The sequence below is a fragment of the Gymnodraco acuticeps genome, unplaced genomic scaffold (genome assembly GCF_902827175.1).
Source record: "Gymnodraco acuticeps unplaced genomic scaffold, fGymAcu1.1, whole genome shotgun sequence".
Classification (NCBI taxonomy): domain Eukaryota; kingdom Metazoa; phylum Chordata; class Actinopteri; order Perciformes; family Bathydraconidae; genus Gymnodraco; species Gymnodraco acuticeps.
Window position 1 is genome coordinate 2,338,303 of NW_022990947.1, and position 18,629 is coordinate 2,356,931.

Sequence of the window (18,629 nt, forward strand, 5' to 3'; positions counted from 1 at the left end):
TACAATCGAGTGTTAGATAACTAAATGGAACACAGAGGAATAGATGCAAACAAACAGGTGAACTTTATGTAAACATGCACATTCAAAAACCCTCTAAAGCATATTCACCCAGCCACACACACACACACACACACACACACACACACACACACACACACACACACACACACACACACACACACACACACACAGGTCAGGCTGAATAAACATAAACTGAAAAGCACCTTGACTATAACGTTTGGATGAGTGAGCTTTTAAAATGTCATTTCAAGACATCATCCTTCAACACTTTAAAGTCATACAAAGTATCTGTTTGAATGGTTCACTGTGAAATACTTCAGTATGACCCACACTCACTTTACTTACATCTCCTCTTGCTTTGATTGAAATGCATAAGTCTTGCACAATGCAATGTTTATCATATATGCTACATCATAGGTTATAGCGTTAACTGTTATGTGCCTGTTATCACAGCATTTGCATCGATACAGTTGTCCCTTGTGGCTGTAACTCCTTAAACTAATTTGAGAGAAATCTGTCTGAAATTAGGATGTAAATCACAGTCTGCTGGAACGTGTTGTGTTGCAGAATTGGATGTAGGAAATGTAGTGAGTGTTGCAACAACAATTCCGAGCTGTCATGGTTGTCAGAGTCGAGCATTAGTCTCTGAAAATGGGGGATGGGCCTGTCAGACTCCATTCAAGCGTCAGACAGGGTTTTTTCTCATTCTCTACACAGCAGAGCTATGTTCTATCGTAGTGTATGGGGTGTGTCTATTTAGCTTAAGGGGGATCCTGATAATGGACCAGACCCTCTGTATGTGTCACACATGAGGTACACCAGCAGAGTAGCACTGAGAGAATAGAGCGATAAATACAACTGTCTAAAACGTGCAGTCATATGTGCACTCGCCTTTAGACATTAAAACACAATTGTATATGTTGTATTCATTTGGGCACGTGCATCTCACTCCAGAGTGCATTGAGGACAACGAAGAGCGTAAATGCCCCCTCTGCTCTCATCAGGCCATGCTGCATCATAGGGTTATTGTTACAGTCAGCATCTTTTATTGATCTTTAGTCTAGTGCGCATACACAATCCTTCCATGCAGAGGGAACGTCTGGACTGAACAATTATTGGCACGCTCATTTCATCCTACATTTGAAATGGACAGGGTTTTGCCTTCAGCAGCACACTGAATAAACTGAGATGTATGATTGTCGAAACAGCATCAAACACTGACCAGAACGGGAATGAAAAGTGTGTGTAGTAATCCAATTAAGTGAATCCAGTGCCTCCGAGACCAGGGTAGAGGATAGACGTGGCTATATTTAGCTAACAGGGATTGGAAATGCATTGAGGCATCACTTCCCCCTTCCTGAAATATTGGAGGGAGTGTAAGTAAGAAAATAAACTATTGTTGATATCTGTCATTTTTCAGTTTGTTTCTAAGTGTTAGAGGACACCCAGTTTTACTCTCCCTCTCACCTTCCCTCTTAGTGACTACCTCAGATAACAAGACACTAGGCATTGTTTATCACACTGCACATCCTCATTGATTCTACGGTCCTGGGTCAACCTCAGTCAAACTTTAGATGACTTTCTATCACTCAAACGTACTTAGTTTGGACCTTTTGAAATAGGCTTTTTTGAGACAGCAGAGAACTGCTGTGAGTTCTCTGCTGTCTCAAAAAAGACTCATCATTGCAAACTGTATAGCCTAACTGGATGGTCCTCACTTACTATGCGTAGGATGCGGCATTGGTTTTTATTAATGTATAAAGCCATTTTAGGTCAGCTTCCACTGTACATACATATGTGCCAGGTTTGTGACTCTTACAACCTCAGATCCAGTGCCTGGATACGGTTCCAGGTTCCTGCTGTGCGGACTGAGGCTGGAAGAAGGAGTCTTTTTTATTATGGTCCTTGGTCTTGGAATGACCTTCAATCACGCCTCAAACTGACGGCACTTGTCTCAATAGCATGTTTTAAATTGAAGTTGTCTGAAGTCCTTACCACTAGCTGCTCTTTCAGTAATAAGTAGTGCACCTTTCTTACTGTCCTAATGTGCACAATGTAGTGACTGCTTTTTTGTCTTTTGTTTTCTTAGTTATGTTCTCTGTATTTTATATGTTTGTGTTATGTGTAACGTTGCTGCCTTCTTGGCCAGGTCAGCATTGCAAAAGAGATTCTATCTCAATGCTTTTATCTGGTTAAATAAAGGTTAAGAAGTTCTGAGAAGAATAAGTCATCACTCACTGTTGTCCCAGGACCATCAGGTGTGTGTGTGTGTGTGTGTGTGTGTGTGTGTGTGTGTGTGTGTGTGTGTGTGTGTGTGTGTGTGTGTGTGTGTGTGTGTGTGTGTGTGTGATGCATTTCTCACCTCTGTTTACCATGCAAGGTTATGCAGATTGCTCTTATTTAAGGAGCTCTCCTCTCACACAGTTAAACACTCTCTTCTTCACACTTTCTCTTCCACTGCATTCTCCTCCCTCAGAAACCAGGCTGGTATGTGTGAACAAATGTGGGGATACAAATCATTTTCAGGACACAGTGTGCTCTCTCACCTCCTCCAGTTTAAGTGTATTTTGATACCAGACTGACACAATTAATTTCTCTATATTTATTTGTAAAAACAAAAGTCACACATTTACAATCAGAAAGGTTTTTGATAATTGTTCCGTTTTGTGCATTATTCACTAAATGCTAGAACACCATTTTGATAATGTTGTATTTGTCAAAAACAGTGTGAAAATATTTGCTAAGCGGCTCCCTTGTCATTATTTAATATTATGTATTATGCTCATGTCTATATATTGCAATTTTATTAAGCAAATGTCTTCTACATTCAAGCAGAGCGGTGTGAGAATAAACCAAACTAGTATTGGTGCGGGCCATTAAAACAAAATTCATTTTAAATGATTTAAACATTTCATAGTTGAGAACACTTCTGAAGCGTGACACTAAACATAGCATTTGACCCTTTTACAAGTATTGATAATTGCTGTTTTAACAACCAATAGTGTTGTCTTTCCTGATTATTATTTTTTAAATGATTGCAATACGTACCTTAGATCAGTCTGTTAGAGAACTGGATGTACAACAACAGAATGACGAGGCAATGCTCACTGCTCAGTCATACACACATACACACAGCCTAGTCTGACTACATGAAATGTGACTGATGATAACTAATCTCCTCCTGTTGAAGATCCTGTTAACTCTGTTATGTTTCACTTAATATTACAGTCAGCTCAGTAAGGTGTGAGTAAGAGCTGTGATAGTCAGAATGAACTGGAATGTCTTGTTACTCCAGCTTTCCCACAAGGCAGTGCGGTGTTACATTGATTATGAAGTTACTTGTAGCATGACAGACATGTTCTCACCGATATGTTTGAGGCTCTAATATTAATCTGCAGAGAGTAGCATGCTGCACGATGCTCACAAAGACTCCTCTGTTTCACCTTCTTTCTGTTAGGGGACTTTCAATTAGCCTCTCTTTGGAATTGATAAATGTTCAGTTTGTCATTTCACACTTCTTTAGGACCACATCTCGCTGTGTGTTTGTCTTAGCACACACACAGTCAGTTGACTATATTAAGATCTTCGTTCCATAATGAGTTATATTTATCATCGGATATCTCTTTCACATATGCTTCTTTTGTTTTCTTATTGTGCTATTCTGCAACTTATTTACAGTTGATTCTAGTGTTGCACAAGAACAACATAAGAATACATAAACATACCCCTTAGGTCAGATGAAATGCAGTGGAGAATGAACATTATCTAGAGACATCGCTTATTACTGCATCTAAAAGTCGGTTTGTCAGACAGCAGCAGACAGTTTGGACCTACTGGCATCATTACAAATAATATATGATATCAAATGAGTCAAACTGTGCATATCTACCTGTGTATATCTAGTTGATGATCGTCTGCTTTCGGCATAATAATATTAAACTAACTTGCCGCAATGCCAAATCGTACAATAGCCCTTTTCCCACCCTACCCTCCGTCTTCCTGCGCCCGTGCGCAAAACACACCCATCTTTGAACTTCAAGTTCATTTTCATCTAAACTATACTCTTCTAAAGTTTCTTGACTGCTTCTTGCACTGTTGCAGCAAACACAAATATAAACCCTCAACAAAGTCATTCAAACTGTGTCTGTGAAAAGTCGATCTACAGTGGGTCTCTTCAAGACCACATTTTGCCATGGTGACACACACACTCACAAGGTGATAACAAATATGTCTCATTTGTGCTTTTGAATGGATATTTTGGCTTATAGAATCAGAATCGGTTTTATTTAAGTATGTTTACACCAAAGAGGAATTTGCTTTGGTATATGTTGTGCATACAAAGACACAGAGAGAAGAATACGTAACAAAACTAAATACAATTAAAAAAGGACTGTTATGACAGCTATTTTTTTAAATGATTTCAATACTATTATAGCAAATTAACAATATTTACATTTGACAAATACTATACAGTGTATTTAAAGTAGAGAGCCGTGATGATTTAAAAGAGGTAGTGTGGAGAAGAAAATGTATGCAACATGTGCAGGATTTACACATTTAAAAAATGACAAGATGTTGTTCGCATGATGAGCATTAATGAAGAGAAATCACTGACTCTCTATTCAGTGAGATCTTTTGTGATGCTTTCAGCTATCAAATATAGCATGTGATGTAATAACATTTATTTTATGAAATGTACAAAAACAGGGCAACAAGGCCTTCTTGCCACTGGCTTCAACAGTTGTGGCTATATGACTCGATAGTTACATAACTTGCTCCCTGGAGTACACAGCAACGCATACAAGAAGCACAGTGCTGAAAGGCCTGGAGGCAGCTTTGACATCACATTCATTTAAAAATATCTATTTCAATTGTATTCGTCAAGGCCGGTGCTGTCTCTCAGCCATGTCCACACAGCAGCTGCGAGATGGGGCATTCAATCATGTGTTCATCTACAGGACAGAAGCAGTAAGATGGACACATTAATAAGAATTCAAGAAGGCAGCCAGACTTATTGGAGGCAGGGGATAGCCGCAGGTGCTTATATGAGCTCAGCGTAAATCATAAATAGAAATCTTACAAGCTTAAGCTGGGAGCTAAGGGAGCAGGGACTGCCCCGGATTGGGATGTTAGATACATCTAGAATAAAAGCAGGTAAATCACAGCCTCATTTTAGCTTGGAGTCAGAGGTTTCAAATGACTGTGATAGCTACATTTTATCATTTGACAGTGTACATCTTGATTGTATTAATAACTGAGGGGGTGTTTGTGTGCTAATAATTGTAATTCATGAACATGGTGTCTTAGGACCAGTATAAAAAAAATCAGTCCATTAATTAGACAAACCGTTTTCAGACTTTCAAATAGTAAGATTTGATTGATTATCTCTGTTATATTTTTTTTTGTAAATTCAACATATTTATTTTAGACTGCTGGATGACTGAAACAATCTTAACATGTCCTCTTGAACTCGTTGTCACTATTAATGGAAATGTATAGAATTAGAAACATATTTAATCATTTGTTACCATTGAAAAAAACAAATGTTAGTGCATCCCTGACAGCAGCTACGATATGCACCTTGAAAGGTCATTATGTATTACAAAAAAAGGTTGGTACAAACCGGAATCAACTAATTTCCCTGATATTAAAATGTCATTGCTGATGCAGGGATAAAGTACAAAGAAAGTAGGAAATAGCATTACTCACCCTGTGGTATGCTGGAGTGTCGTTATGCAGCCGTGTACGTCACTATTTAACCCAAACAAAAGCTGCGGCTAGCCAAAAGATGTTATCATGCCAAGGCCCTTTCCTGCAGGAACAAAGCCGGGCTGCTTGTTACAAACTCCCACCACAGCTATAAAACAAACAGTTGTAATGAAACAAAAAGATGTGGAGTTTTCAAGAAAAACAGTTCAGAGGCCTAGCCCTTGGGTTTTCTTTGAGATACACAAACAATGAAGGGTTAACGCGTCAATTCTCTGTCTCTGTTTGGAGGTAAAGAGTCATCTGGCTTTGGTTTCTTGGCTGCTGCTTTTAGTGAGAGGCCACAACCCCTTTTCTGATATCAAAAGGTGTCTTTATTTATCCAAGAAAATTGCACTGATTTTTAGAAAAGCTGTCAGCTGTGTTTAGCTCAACCACCTCCCTTGTGGTCTGCGTTTTGGACATTAGACATGACAAACATTTTGAGAAAGAGCTCTTACAAGCAGGGAAGCAGGACGATGTTTATATCAGGAGGGAGTTGCTTGTGATAATGACGGTGATTAGGATTGCCATGATGACGTATATGAGGACGCATACAAACAGATTATATAAGGCTTAGACTAGGAGGGGGAGTCCCCACAAGCACACACACACATACATACACATATGCGTTCACACATACCTTGCTGGATTAAGGTTATTATGACTTTTACAATATCATTTGATCTAATGCTTGCTAGGAAACCTGTGAGAATACGGTAAAGTAAGGTGTATGTATTTGTCTTTATTGTAGTATTATATTTTGGCAAACTGTGAGTAAAGCTGAAGAGTATAGGATCAAACAAAACCCTGAACACTTGATTGTTTTCTTCTATAATTGTTGCTGCTCCGCGTTTCTCATTTGTCCGGTTTTATGGTGCATTGTGTCAGACTTCCTTTCCAAACTGCATACCCAAGCTCGTTCATAAGCAATGTTTGATCTACATATTTCACCTTCCTCTGTATTATCGCACTTGTAAATTATGAATGCAGTTGTACAGTGCTTCTTTAGAGGAAATACACTCCCACTTGCAAAACCCAACTGTTAGACTTCTCATCCATCCGGACTGACAGACTCTCACATTGCAGGGTGTAGAATAACACTCTCTCAGCAGGACAGGAATGAACACAATGACAGATTATTTGTGACGGCAAGGAATATACACTATATATAGCAATGTACACTTAATTTCAACTTTCCACCATCCACTTTATTTGGTACACTCCAGTACCGACCCCCTTTTCTCCTCAGGGAGTTTGTTCTTTCCAGCAGCACATTTATGCTACAAATATCCTGTCTCAAAAACCTCCCAGATGTGCTTTTATTGAGGTTAGGGTACGTTGTGGGTTGGTCTGCAGATAAGTAAGGGCACATAAGTACTGTAAGAACAAGTTGTTCTGCAACATCTTGAAAATATCAACAAATGGAGTATAGATCAGCCCAACAAGAACATTTGTGGCTATAAACTTGAATCAGCTTTTTAGAATCCAGATATTCTAGTTCAGCATTCTAAGGAGTGAAAGACAATATAATCAAACATTTGTTCAACATGGTTTTATTTTCTCATGAAATGAATACTAAGCAGTAAGAAAGCAGCTCAAATCAGCTAAGCCTTCCAGGATAAAAGTCTCGTTTGTGTTTTAATTTGTTTAGATGTACCGATTTGATTTCAAGAGGTCCACTCCTTAGCAACAATTATACAATATAAGCTAAATTAGACAAAACAATCTGGGTTAAAGTTGTTTGATTGGGAAGGTGTTATAAATAAACTGCATATGACGACATGGGGCAATGATCCCCTGTGACGCTGGTGCTCCCTGAGTGTGATTTGAGGAACCTCTTAACCTGGATGACTGGGACGAGGACACCCTTGGCAATGACTGGCAGGGTATCCCTCCCACACAGACAGGACATTACCTGTCCTACGAACTTCTCCGTAAGCAAGGGCTGAGCTCTAACACTCTCACAGTGTAATGATGTCACCAGGGTTTTTAATGGGGGATTACTTTGACATCACTGGGACTGCTGCCAGTTAAACCTATAAGCTTCACCACGCAGTGTACTACACTGTGCTAGAACTGTGCATGTCTGTGTGTTATATCCAAGAGCCGATTGAGAAAATAGTGCCGTCCATTCATCTCTCCATTAAATTGTCCTTCAAATACATTTGAGTCCCAGTTTGTAGGCCAACAATGTGTCTGTTGTCCATTACTGAGTGTGCATCGTGTGGTTTTGAGGTAACAGCAGATCTTCAAAAAGCATTACATAAGTGATCTTCAGCCCTGATAATGAGAATAAATTAACCACACACACACACACACACACACACACACACACACACACACAAACTACGTAATAAACACACATCATAAACATGAAACTGACCTCTTCATAGACAAACTATAACATACAGGCCTTTGAAGGCATACCCAAAGAGGCATTTCATTTCAGGGTTTGTTTGTGTTGATCTATGCCCAACTGGGCAACATATTTCGTTTATTGTACAATCTTGCTTTGACATTACAGTAATGGCCAACACTTTTGTGGCTTAGGGACTCTGTATGGGTACTACTGTTGACTGTTTTAAACAATGTGTCAGATATCAAACCCCGCTCACAAATTAACCACAGGTCCATGACTTTAAGCAGCACTTACTCTAAACAGCACTGCCTCTTACCAGCACTGCCTCTTTTACAATAATTAACCCTTTTAGATCAAGCAAAGAGATAACTGTTGGGCAATTGTATAACAGAAGACGTAATTGATAGAAAAATAAATAAATCAGTCAATAGTGGTTTACTACACCCATTCATAAACTGGTAGGCTGTTTTCTATGTTTCTGAGGTGGATGTGAGAGAAACAGCTGTGTTGACACAAGTGTTTATTTGCCTTTAAGCCACATTTCTTCATGCTGGCCTCATCGTTCTTACATTCATACTGTCCAGCGTTAACACATCACGACACACTCATGTTGACAGTGTATGCAGCCAGATACACAAAGACTTGCAAAACACACATGCACAGCACAAGCAGGAGCTTTTGTTGGTCATATTATCAGTGCTTACACTTCAGACTTTCCGTTGTTGGGGGCGACTTTCTATTGTTCTTTGTGTCCTGGTGAGTCTGTGAGACAATAGTCCAGCCAGATAGTATGCTCTCTCCAGTCTGGGAGTCAGCTGAATTATCTAATGAAGCACAGGTATGTCAAGCACAGCTGCTATCGATAGTTCATTTATTGTTATGAACCACAGGCATATTTAACAGTGTTAGGGTTTATAATTTTAGCAACATTTATACAATTAAACCTCAAATACAACAATCAGTGTTGATTGCTTCTCCCCATCTTTCTTTTCTTGACCCTGTAAGAACCCCCCTGTCAGTCTCTTTTTCTCATTACACAATCTGCCGCTCTATCCTTAGCAACTGCAGGCTGATTGGTCGTCAGGACCTACCTGTCCCTTTTGAATTCTGCCGGGTCACCATGGCAACCACATCATAACACGAATCTAGCAGCAGCAAAGGAATTGCTCCTTGACACACATCATAACAGCTGTTTCGAAGAGGCAAGAGTGGCTGAGAATGGTTTTATGTATGCCTACACGGTGCCACACACATCTCTTAATCACATTGCCTTTGCTGATTTGCATTCTTTACAACAAATATAAAATCATTGTATAAGATTCCAATTATTTCTGCAGTGGAAGTGCAGTTGCCATGGCACTTGGCTCCAGCAGTAGCTTTAAGGCACAGTTATACCTTATTTGTCATCATGCTATATCACACTGTTGCCTTTAAGAAGGGATGCTCCGATCGCCAATTTCGGGAGCGATCGCCGGAATCAGTATCGGCCGATACCGATCGCCAATCCGATCGAGTGGGCTGTAAATGGAAGATTTAAACATCACTTTAAAAAATCTTCCATTTAAAGTGATGTTTAAAACTCAGTTAATGGGGCTCATTCACTGCAGCTTCCACAAACAACAATCAACTTAATTATTACATTCAAATGAGAAATTAGGAGGAAGCGCTCTCTTTTCCTCTCTCCCTCTCTCTCTCCCCCCTCTCTCCCTCTCTCTCTCCCCCCTCTCTCCCTCTCCTGTCAGTATCTCATGCAGCTCACTGATCCAGTAATGAGTGACCCAACAATGAAGAATACATATATTTATAATAACTAGTTTAGCTTGTTCCAGAGGTAGATAAAATAGCTAAGTGTGTTAGGTCTAACTCTTACAGCAGCTTTTCAAAAATCTTGAAAATCTTGGAGCTGGGCGTGTCTGAAAGCTTGGGGATTTTTTGCGAGCAACGCGACCAACAACCAATCACATAAATCTCCCGCCCCCGACATACAAAGCAAAAAAACCCGGGGATTTTATGCAAGCAATATATATATATATATAAACTCCCCAAACAGGCGAAAACCTACCAGTTTCACCCACTGTCTCTGCCACCTCCCTCCATGCCTGGTTCCTCCGGTTTGTATCCCGTTAATAGTTCTGGTCGTAAAGAACCGGGTGATTTGCTACCGTAATTTCTCGTTTGGAATATGAGGAAATGAACTGCGGTCTGGTTCTCCCTGTGTGTGTGTTTCGCTGCGTTTACCGGTCCGGCGGGCGGAGCTGCAGGATTTCTGCTTCACACACGTTGCATACCGCTATTTTACTGTCTTTTTCGGACACCTTAAAATAATGCCAGACCGGTGAAGCCATTTTGGCGAGCTTGTTTTGCTGCACACAGAGAAAAGTGTCATGTATTTTACGTCATGCGATCGGCTCTCGCAATCGGCATGTTTAGAGAGCACCGATCGATCGGTAGAGAGTGAGTATCGGCCGATATCGATCGGTGACCGATCGATCGGAGCGTCCCTACCTTTAACCATTCAATGAGCTGGAAAGACGACGCTGAACCTGAATGATTGGAAGAAAGTTAATCCTACCCCATGTAATTGCTCTGTCTCTAACCAGGCTGCCATGGTCCTTCCTCACAGTCCAATTTAGTATTTCACTTTGGAGGGAAAATGTGTAAAACTGTCACTGCTATGGTTACATGGTTGTTATATACTTGAATAAGATGATCATATTCAGTGAATCAGTGTCTTTATCCAAACTGCTGCCCCTATGTCATTCTCCTCTGTAGTCTTTCGGCAGCTGAAAGCACTTTTTACACTACATGTCAACATGTTAACCACAGACCCACTAGTGACAATGCGTCCAATTTGCAGTTCAGTATCTTGCCCAAGGACATTTTCCAGTCATTGTAATTATATTCACTGTTGTTTACAACATCCGTGAAAGTGCAGTTGCCATGGCTCTTGAGACCAGGGGTGCACTGATGCAACTTTTTCTCAGTATTCATTGAAATGTCTCAACTTTGAAATACATTCCAATGCTCTCTTTGTGCTGCATGAAACTCATGGGAATCATTTTAATTAGTAGTTAGTGGTAGGGTCACACAAGGCCACTTATAGCTATGGTCCTAAAAAGGATCAATGAATATTATAAAGACATTGACATAGGATCTGTTTTTGTATTTTCTTGGCCAATCCCAAGAGAGAGAAATATGTACTAAGATATTAAAATTGTTCGTTTGAGTTTCAGTACCAAAACCCAGCATTTCTATTCTAAGCACCATCCATCCATCCATCCATCCATCCATCCATCCATCCATCCATCCATCCATCCATCCATCCATCCATCCATCCATCCATCCATCCATCCATCCATCCATCCATCCATCCATCTTCTCCCGCTTATCCGTGGTCGGGTCGTGGGGGTAGCAGTTCCAGCAGAGAGCCCCAAACTTTTCTTTTCCCTGGCGACATCAACCAGCTCTGACTGGGGGATCCCAAGGCGCTCCCGGGTCAGCGAAGAGATATAATCCCTCCACCTGGTCCTAGGTCTACCCCTTGGTCTCTTCCCAGCTGGACGTGCCTGGAACACCTCCCTAGGGAGGCGCCCAGGTGGCATCCTAACTAGGTGCCTGAACCACCTCAACTGGCTCCTTTCGACGCAAAGGAGGAGCGGCTCAACTCTGAGTCCCTCCCGGATGACTGAACTTCTCACCTTATCCCTAAGGGAGACACCAGCCACCCTGCGGAGAAAACCCATCTCGGCCGCTTGTATCCGCTTTATTCTAAGCACTAGAATAAAAAATGTCAACGTTACATCCAGTGCTGACAGGTCTTCTGTTTCTGTCTTCGCTCTCTCTTTTCTATCAGCTAGTCTCTTATATGTGTTCACGTAAAACAACCTTACACACCTGATTCTACCATCAATCCTAAGCCCCTAACAAGGTGGCTGACCCTGACAGTCCTGAGAGAAGAGTGCTTCACAAAGCCGTCCCCAGCCATTAGCTGTTTATGTACTTCTGTACTTAACCTGCACAGTCTGCATCCCTGGGTGCTCATTTATATCACTCATTACTCTATCCCAGCAGTTCCCAACCTGTGGGCCGCGGCCCCCTAGTGGTCCGCGAAGGCATTGCAAGTGGGCCGCCAAATTTTTTTTACATTTTTTTTAAAATGTTGTACTGGCTAAAGACACAAACATGGTCATAACAATAACATATAGGAGATGACATTCCCATCTCAGACAAAAACAAAAACAGAAGAAATAAAGATACAGTCAGTAGGATCACTTCAACATTTCACAAACAAAAATAGGTTGACACCACCAAAAACACAACATGGCAAGCATATGTATTGTTCCTTTAATCCCACTCTTCGTTAGAGCTAATTATTTCCCATTTCATGGAGTGTTGAGCCACCCTTTGATTTTTTGTGGCAATAATTGTTTCTCTTGAAACACCGTAAATTAAGATTACTCCTTGATTGACTTTTAAAAATATGTATTTTAGCCAGAAGAATAGTTATATTTATGAGCTGTGTGCGGTCTTCATCTAAAAGCCCAAATCAAATATTAAAGGGTGTAAATGTAAATTCAATATTTGCTGCCAAATAATTTGCAAAACATTATGATTTGTTTGGAAACATTTTCATTATTAAGATTTTTTTTTTTTCAACCTCTTTTCCTTTCTCTTTCTCGATCTTCCTTAGCAACGGTCATTACAGTCCTTGACAGCGGTCTGTTCTACTGGATTTACAACGTGTCACATGTTCAAATTGACCAATCAGAACTTTATTTAGCCTCCGTATTGTTTATGGTTGAATGTGGGCCGCGAAACATTTTTGGATTCTGAAGTGGGCATTGAGTTGAAAAAAGGTTGGGAACCACTGCTCTATCCAGTTATTTTCATGTTTCATTCATCATTTATTTCTATGCAGCATTGAAATATACTTTCCTATTGTCTTCTTCCTTTCGCTACAACAATTTTCCTATTATCTACATTTTCAATTTGATTTATCATTTATCATTGCAATAAAACATTCACAGTTGCACTCCTACTGCCCACACCTAGTGTTCACAAAGATGTGGCTGCTTGTATGTACATGGTTCAGCATTCACATACAGTGGTTCTGCTGGTATGCATTTGAGCCTCAGGGAGACAGAGTGACGTCAGTGTCTCCGTCACTGTGCGCTCCGTCACAGCTCACCGCTGCCACTGACAGTGTGTGGCCGTGTCTGGCAGCCTGACACACGCTTATGTTACAGGGTGTGTGATTGTCAGAGGGAGCAGTTGGTCTGTGAAGCCTTGTTGCATTGATCTCTGTGTGCATTTCATCTGGCGGTATTGTAGTGTGCTTCAGTCAGCACCAGTGTGTCTTTGTGTGCTTGTGTTTGGATGTTCAGTGTGAGTGTTGCAGCCTTTTGTTTCTGCCGTTGTGTCTGGGACTTTGACAGCCTCCCTGTCCACACAGGGCTGTTGTCACATGCTGGCTGCTTCTGTCAGAGCGGAGCAGGAGCCGTGACTCCGCAGAGAGTCTCGGCTCTGTGTGCTCGAGCTGCTGCTGATGTTTGAACAATGGTTCCTACTTTTTCTCGGCGGAGCACACTGCCCTCTGCTGACAGCTCGCAACACTTCAGAGATTTATCAGTTGGAGTGATTGAGATTTTATCTTGATACAGTTTCAAGTGTCTGAAAAGATAGTACAGGATAGGAAATGACAGTAATCGTATTTGAAAGATAAAGAAAAAACTCTCTCCCAGTTGATCCTGTTTCACTTGCAGCTCTTATTCCTAGGGCTGCTTGATTATGGCAAAAATCATAATCACGATTATTTTTGGTCAATATCGATATCATGTTTATTAAATATGATTATTGATTGACTTTGGAATTATTATGTTTTATTATACGTTGTTTTCGTAATCGTTGCAAGCCAAAATCATAATCGAGATTCAAATACGATTAATTGCACAGCCGTAGTTATGCCTTGGCCGTACTATAAAAACACATCTGCTTTAAAAACATTTAAATTCATATACTACATTATCTGCTCTAAAAAAGAACATCTGTATTCTGAAATTGCAGTTTTCATTTGAGATGCATTTCATACAGAGTTTGCTGACTGACTCAACTTTGTTTATTGTGGTGCTTTGCTTCCCTCTGGTGGTGGCTTTCAGGTAATACAATTGTTGGGGAATGAGAGAGGCTCAGTGATTTGGTCATATTATTATTTTCTTTTTGACTCAATATTTGTATTCAACCTGCAAGTTGTTCACAGGTTACAAAATATAATAGGTATCGTATTATATGTGTTGCAATGTTCACTATTGTGCAAATCAGCAGTTAGTTTGAAATTCAAATATTGTGATATGGGATATATCTTCATTGAGAAAATGTATGTATTATATAATAATGTTATTGTACACTGTGACCTAAACTACATTTGGATGACAGCTAATCATTTAGAGGGGCTCTAAGAGCGAGACAAAGATAAAAGCACATTTTAAAACGTAAAAGGAACAGTTCATTTGATATCCTGCAACAATGCATCAACATGTTGTGTGTTAACATCAAAACAAATGAACACACCTAACCCACAGTCTATCCCAGTGTGCATGGAGAAGTAGGCAGTATTGAAGATGAGAACTCCAGCATTTAATGAAAGGAACTTCATGATAAAAACTGGTGTTTCATTTGACTTGTGGTAAAGAAAGAGAAGTCAAATGACAATTATTGTCTCACTGTTGCCATACTTCTTCTGTACGCATTTCATCTTGCTCTTCTATCCACCATAACGCTTTACATGAGGGAAATTGGCGTTGTGCATACAACATGATTATGAAAGTCTACAATATCATAACAATACGATGTTGCAGCCACTACTGACTCTTGATGGTTGTCTGAGAGAAAAGACAAATTAGTTTGCTCAACATCTGCACTTTGCTCCTCCCTCTCGCGCATCTCTCTCTTTCGCTCCATCTTTTTCCCGACCAAGACACACCCATACTGAAACCCTCTCCCCTCAAACCCCTCCCTCCTTTCTGTGCAGTAAGCTTTATCAGGCTTTTCATTCTATCATTTCTTTCTCTACATCTGTTTTGACACCAGTGTGTGTGTGAGTGAGGGAGTCAGTGTGTGGCAGTGGTTAAGAGCCTCACAGAAATGAGTTTACCTGTGAACTCTGATTATCTCTCCTTGGAAAGGATAGCCCGTTACCGGCATGCCTGCTCCAACGGCTCACCCTTCGCAACAAACCAGCCAATCGACATCAAACCTCGTGGCAGGAGAGGGTAGGGTTGTTTTTTGGGACTGCAACTGTGTTTGAAAGCAGCGATGGTGATGTGACCTTAGCCTTCCTTGTTTAGTCTTGCAAGGATTTGTTGTATTTGTTTTCATGTGAACAATGTAGTTGTTATGCATTCAGTAAATAGTCAGATATGACTTATTCTAGCTTTGTTTGTGTTGCTCTTTCTCTACATGTAATATCCAATTGTTGCTTGCATGTAGAAAGTTGAGATGGAGAGTAAGAAGTGATCACAGGAGGGAAACTTGCTGAAACTGAAAGTCAGCTGAGCTTAAAATCTGTAGTTGTTATTGCTCTTTGGGTTGTTATTGCTCTTTGGGTGTATGTGACTATGTTCTGTGTGTGGATTAATGTGTTTGTATGACTCGCATGAATGTACACAAAGTGTGTGTTCTCTCTTATCAGAACATTAGCTGATGAAAAGCTCCACCTGGACAACACAGAGCTGGAACAGTGTTCATAAGCAAGCTTTGTGTAAATGGTTGCTTGGTCGCTGGTTATGTTGTTAGAGCTCTGTAGCAGCTGTAACTGCTGTGTACTCTGATCAACCTATAGTGTCCACCTGAAGTGTGTGTGTGTGTGTGTGTGTGTGTGTGTGTGTGTGTGTGTGTGTGTGTGTGTGTGTGTGTGTGTGTGTGCGTGCGGTTGTTTGTGTCTCCGTGTTCCATGAGAAGCAGTATACTCTGTTTTTGCCGAACACGGTTGAGAGCCAGGTAAATGATAAATAAGCAGGTTCCATCCAGTCATCGCATAAAGCATCAAGGTGATGAAGAGGATAAGTCCGTTCACTAACCACAGTACAGCGTAAGCTCATCATCAGAGCACTCTCTGTCCATTAACGCTCACACACAAAATGTTAAGACCTTGTTAGACCCATTTTCATGCTGCATTTCTGTGACTCACATGTACTCAGCGACCTCAGACACAACTTAGGTGTGTTATCATCTGATGAACGTGTCTGCGCATTAACATAAAGTCACATTGTGTTTGTACCTCTAAGGCATTTGAATAAGAACAACGGTAATGACTGGTGGTGTTTGTAGACATATAGATATGGATGGTGGACGTCAATACTGTGTAGCAGCCATCTGTGCTCACTGCCTGCTCCTCAGTTAAGTGCTATTTATATCAGCATTCACCGAGTGTGTTTATCTGCACCCTATACCCAACATGGTTCTTGGGAGAGGCCTTTTATTAAACAAATCAATCATTTTGTCAATTGCTGTGGTCGCTTAATCTATGCAACTGCTTTTTATGACAACAATTATACCAATGTTACCACTAGGTGGCAGTGGTTCTCAGAATTGCATAAATCATACAGTATATATCAGAGAATTAAGTGTTGCAAATACATGGCGTGTTATTATTATACATTATACCATTATACCATTTGTGTAATAGCAGTGACCTCCTCTTACATAAACTATGCCACTGTTTTACCAATTTAATAATTCACTCATTCATTTATTAACTGACATGTTCTTTTTTATTCCAGAATATAAAACATGGAAATGCAGTGAGTAATCAGTGCAAAAGCAACACAATTCATAGAGGATATTTCTTTTGTACTGCATACTGGGATAAATATATAAACAACATCATTGCATTGGGTTATTTCCTATATTTGGTATATCTAACCTTTTTGTTAGGGGTTAAAAAGTGTTCACCTCTAACAAATAAATATTGTGTTAATAAAATACATTGTCTCTTAAATTGAGGCTGATCGATGTGGAATACATGGAGTTACATAGTGTTGTAAGTAGTGCGAGTACGATTGAATTCATGCTGAAGCACATTCCTGCTGCCTCCAGCACGTTTGACTCCTGTTGAGCTGGTTCATTATGTGTGTGTGTTTTACACCACTGCTTCCTGGGGATGGCAGTAGTGTAGCCTAAAAGTAAATACTCATTATGTGTGAGTGTGTGTCTGTGTGGACAGTGGCCTACATTAAAAGTGATAGTAGAAAGAGTACAAGCAGAAATGATAGTGTGAATCTCATTTCAAACGTGTTGTAAACTGAAGAGAGAAAGTTAATCACTTGTTAAGAGCCAGTTTATTGATTTCAAAATGTGGTCCAAATGTTTTCAGTTCCTCAAGTATTGAACTCAGACATGGGATGAATAGAACTTACATGGGTTATGTCATCATGTTTTCATCTTAGTTTTCATTTGCAATTCTCGTAGGCGAGGAACAACTTTTCCCTTTCCTTGTTATTTCCCTGACTCAATGGAATGTGCAACCGTGGTAATAAGATTAGTTTCACCACTTTCACGAAGCTATAAACTCCATCATTCTTCCAAGCTGCACTCAGTGCTACTTACTTCTAGTGCTCATACACATGGTCATATTTTTATATTAATGTCAACAATCTGGCCTCAACCATCAACTCCCCCAGAGGTGAAATGAATAACGTTAATTGTGTATTTGATTGATTAATGTTCATTCTTTTTCTGGCATGACATTTAAAAATGATGGACGTATGTCGACATGAAAGGAAGCTTTCCTTTAAATCAATACATGGTTACACAGCGATCTGCTTTTGCAACCCAGTCTCACAAATCAAATTTGCAAGGCTTAGTTTTTGTGCACAAACAAGTATTTATTTGAATAAGTGGTGTTAGTATTTGCTAAGAGGTGTCTGCATATAAAGTGGCCATGCGTTTGTGCATGAGTCATTTGTGCAGGTTACCGCATGTGAACCTGTCTGCATGTGCGTAATCAAGAAATTAGCAAACATCATCCGTCTCGCTGTTTCCTAAGGTCTGCCTATTTTCTTCCGTGACAGGAAAGCACATCTACGTCATGTCCTCATCAAGTGGATGACCATAGTAGTATCAGTCTACGGGTGCAAGGAGCCATTTATTCTTCCTTTTTAAAAGAGCTGCAGATGGATGCAACTTCTTTTCTGCTGCTCTTTCTCTTGAAGCCATCCCTCTCAAAGAGGAGCATCCTCTGACTGATGTCCATCTCTTGTTACTAACGCCTACGGCCAGTTGCAGTATTCTTTAAATCCTCTGGAGCAGAGAGAGGAGCTGTGGAATATTGTTATTGATTAATGCATCTGTGTTTCTAAGGGTCAAAAACACTAAACTCTCAACTTAAAATGAAAGCGTTTAGTTTATTTAATAAAAGAGCACATGTTCAATGTGAAAAGTGACAGTAGATATAGATTAGTTGCAATTTGGTTAAAAAAATTAAAAAAAAGATTATTAAAACAAT

At 40.1% G+C, this 18,629-nt stretch overlaps 1 protein-coding gene across 5 annotated transcripts in view; it reads left to right on the plus strand.

Moving 5' to 3' along the window:
* pde4d (phosphodiesterase 4D, cAMP-specific) overlaps positions 1 to 18,629 on the plus strand; it is a 185,473-nt gene that overhangs the window by 125,467 nt on the left and 41,377 nt on the right. Inside the window, exon 1 of one of the 5 annotated variants that reach the window (XM_034234816.1) lies at positions 15,232 to 15,396. The exons of the other annotated variants lie outside the window; for them this stretch is intronic. Coding sequence (XP_034090707.1) covers positions 15,269 to 15,396 — 128 coding nt within the window. The 5' untranslated portion in view covers positions 15,232 to 15,268. Of the gene's footprint in view, positions 1 to 15,231; positions 15,397 to 18,629 lie in introns of those variants that run through there. 5 annotated transcript variants of the gene reach the window in all.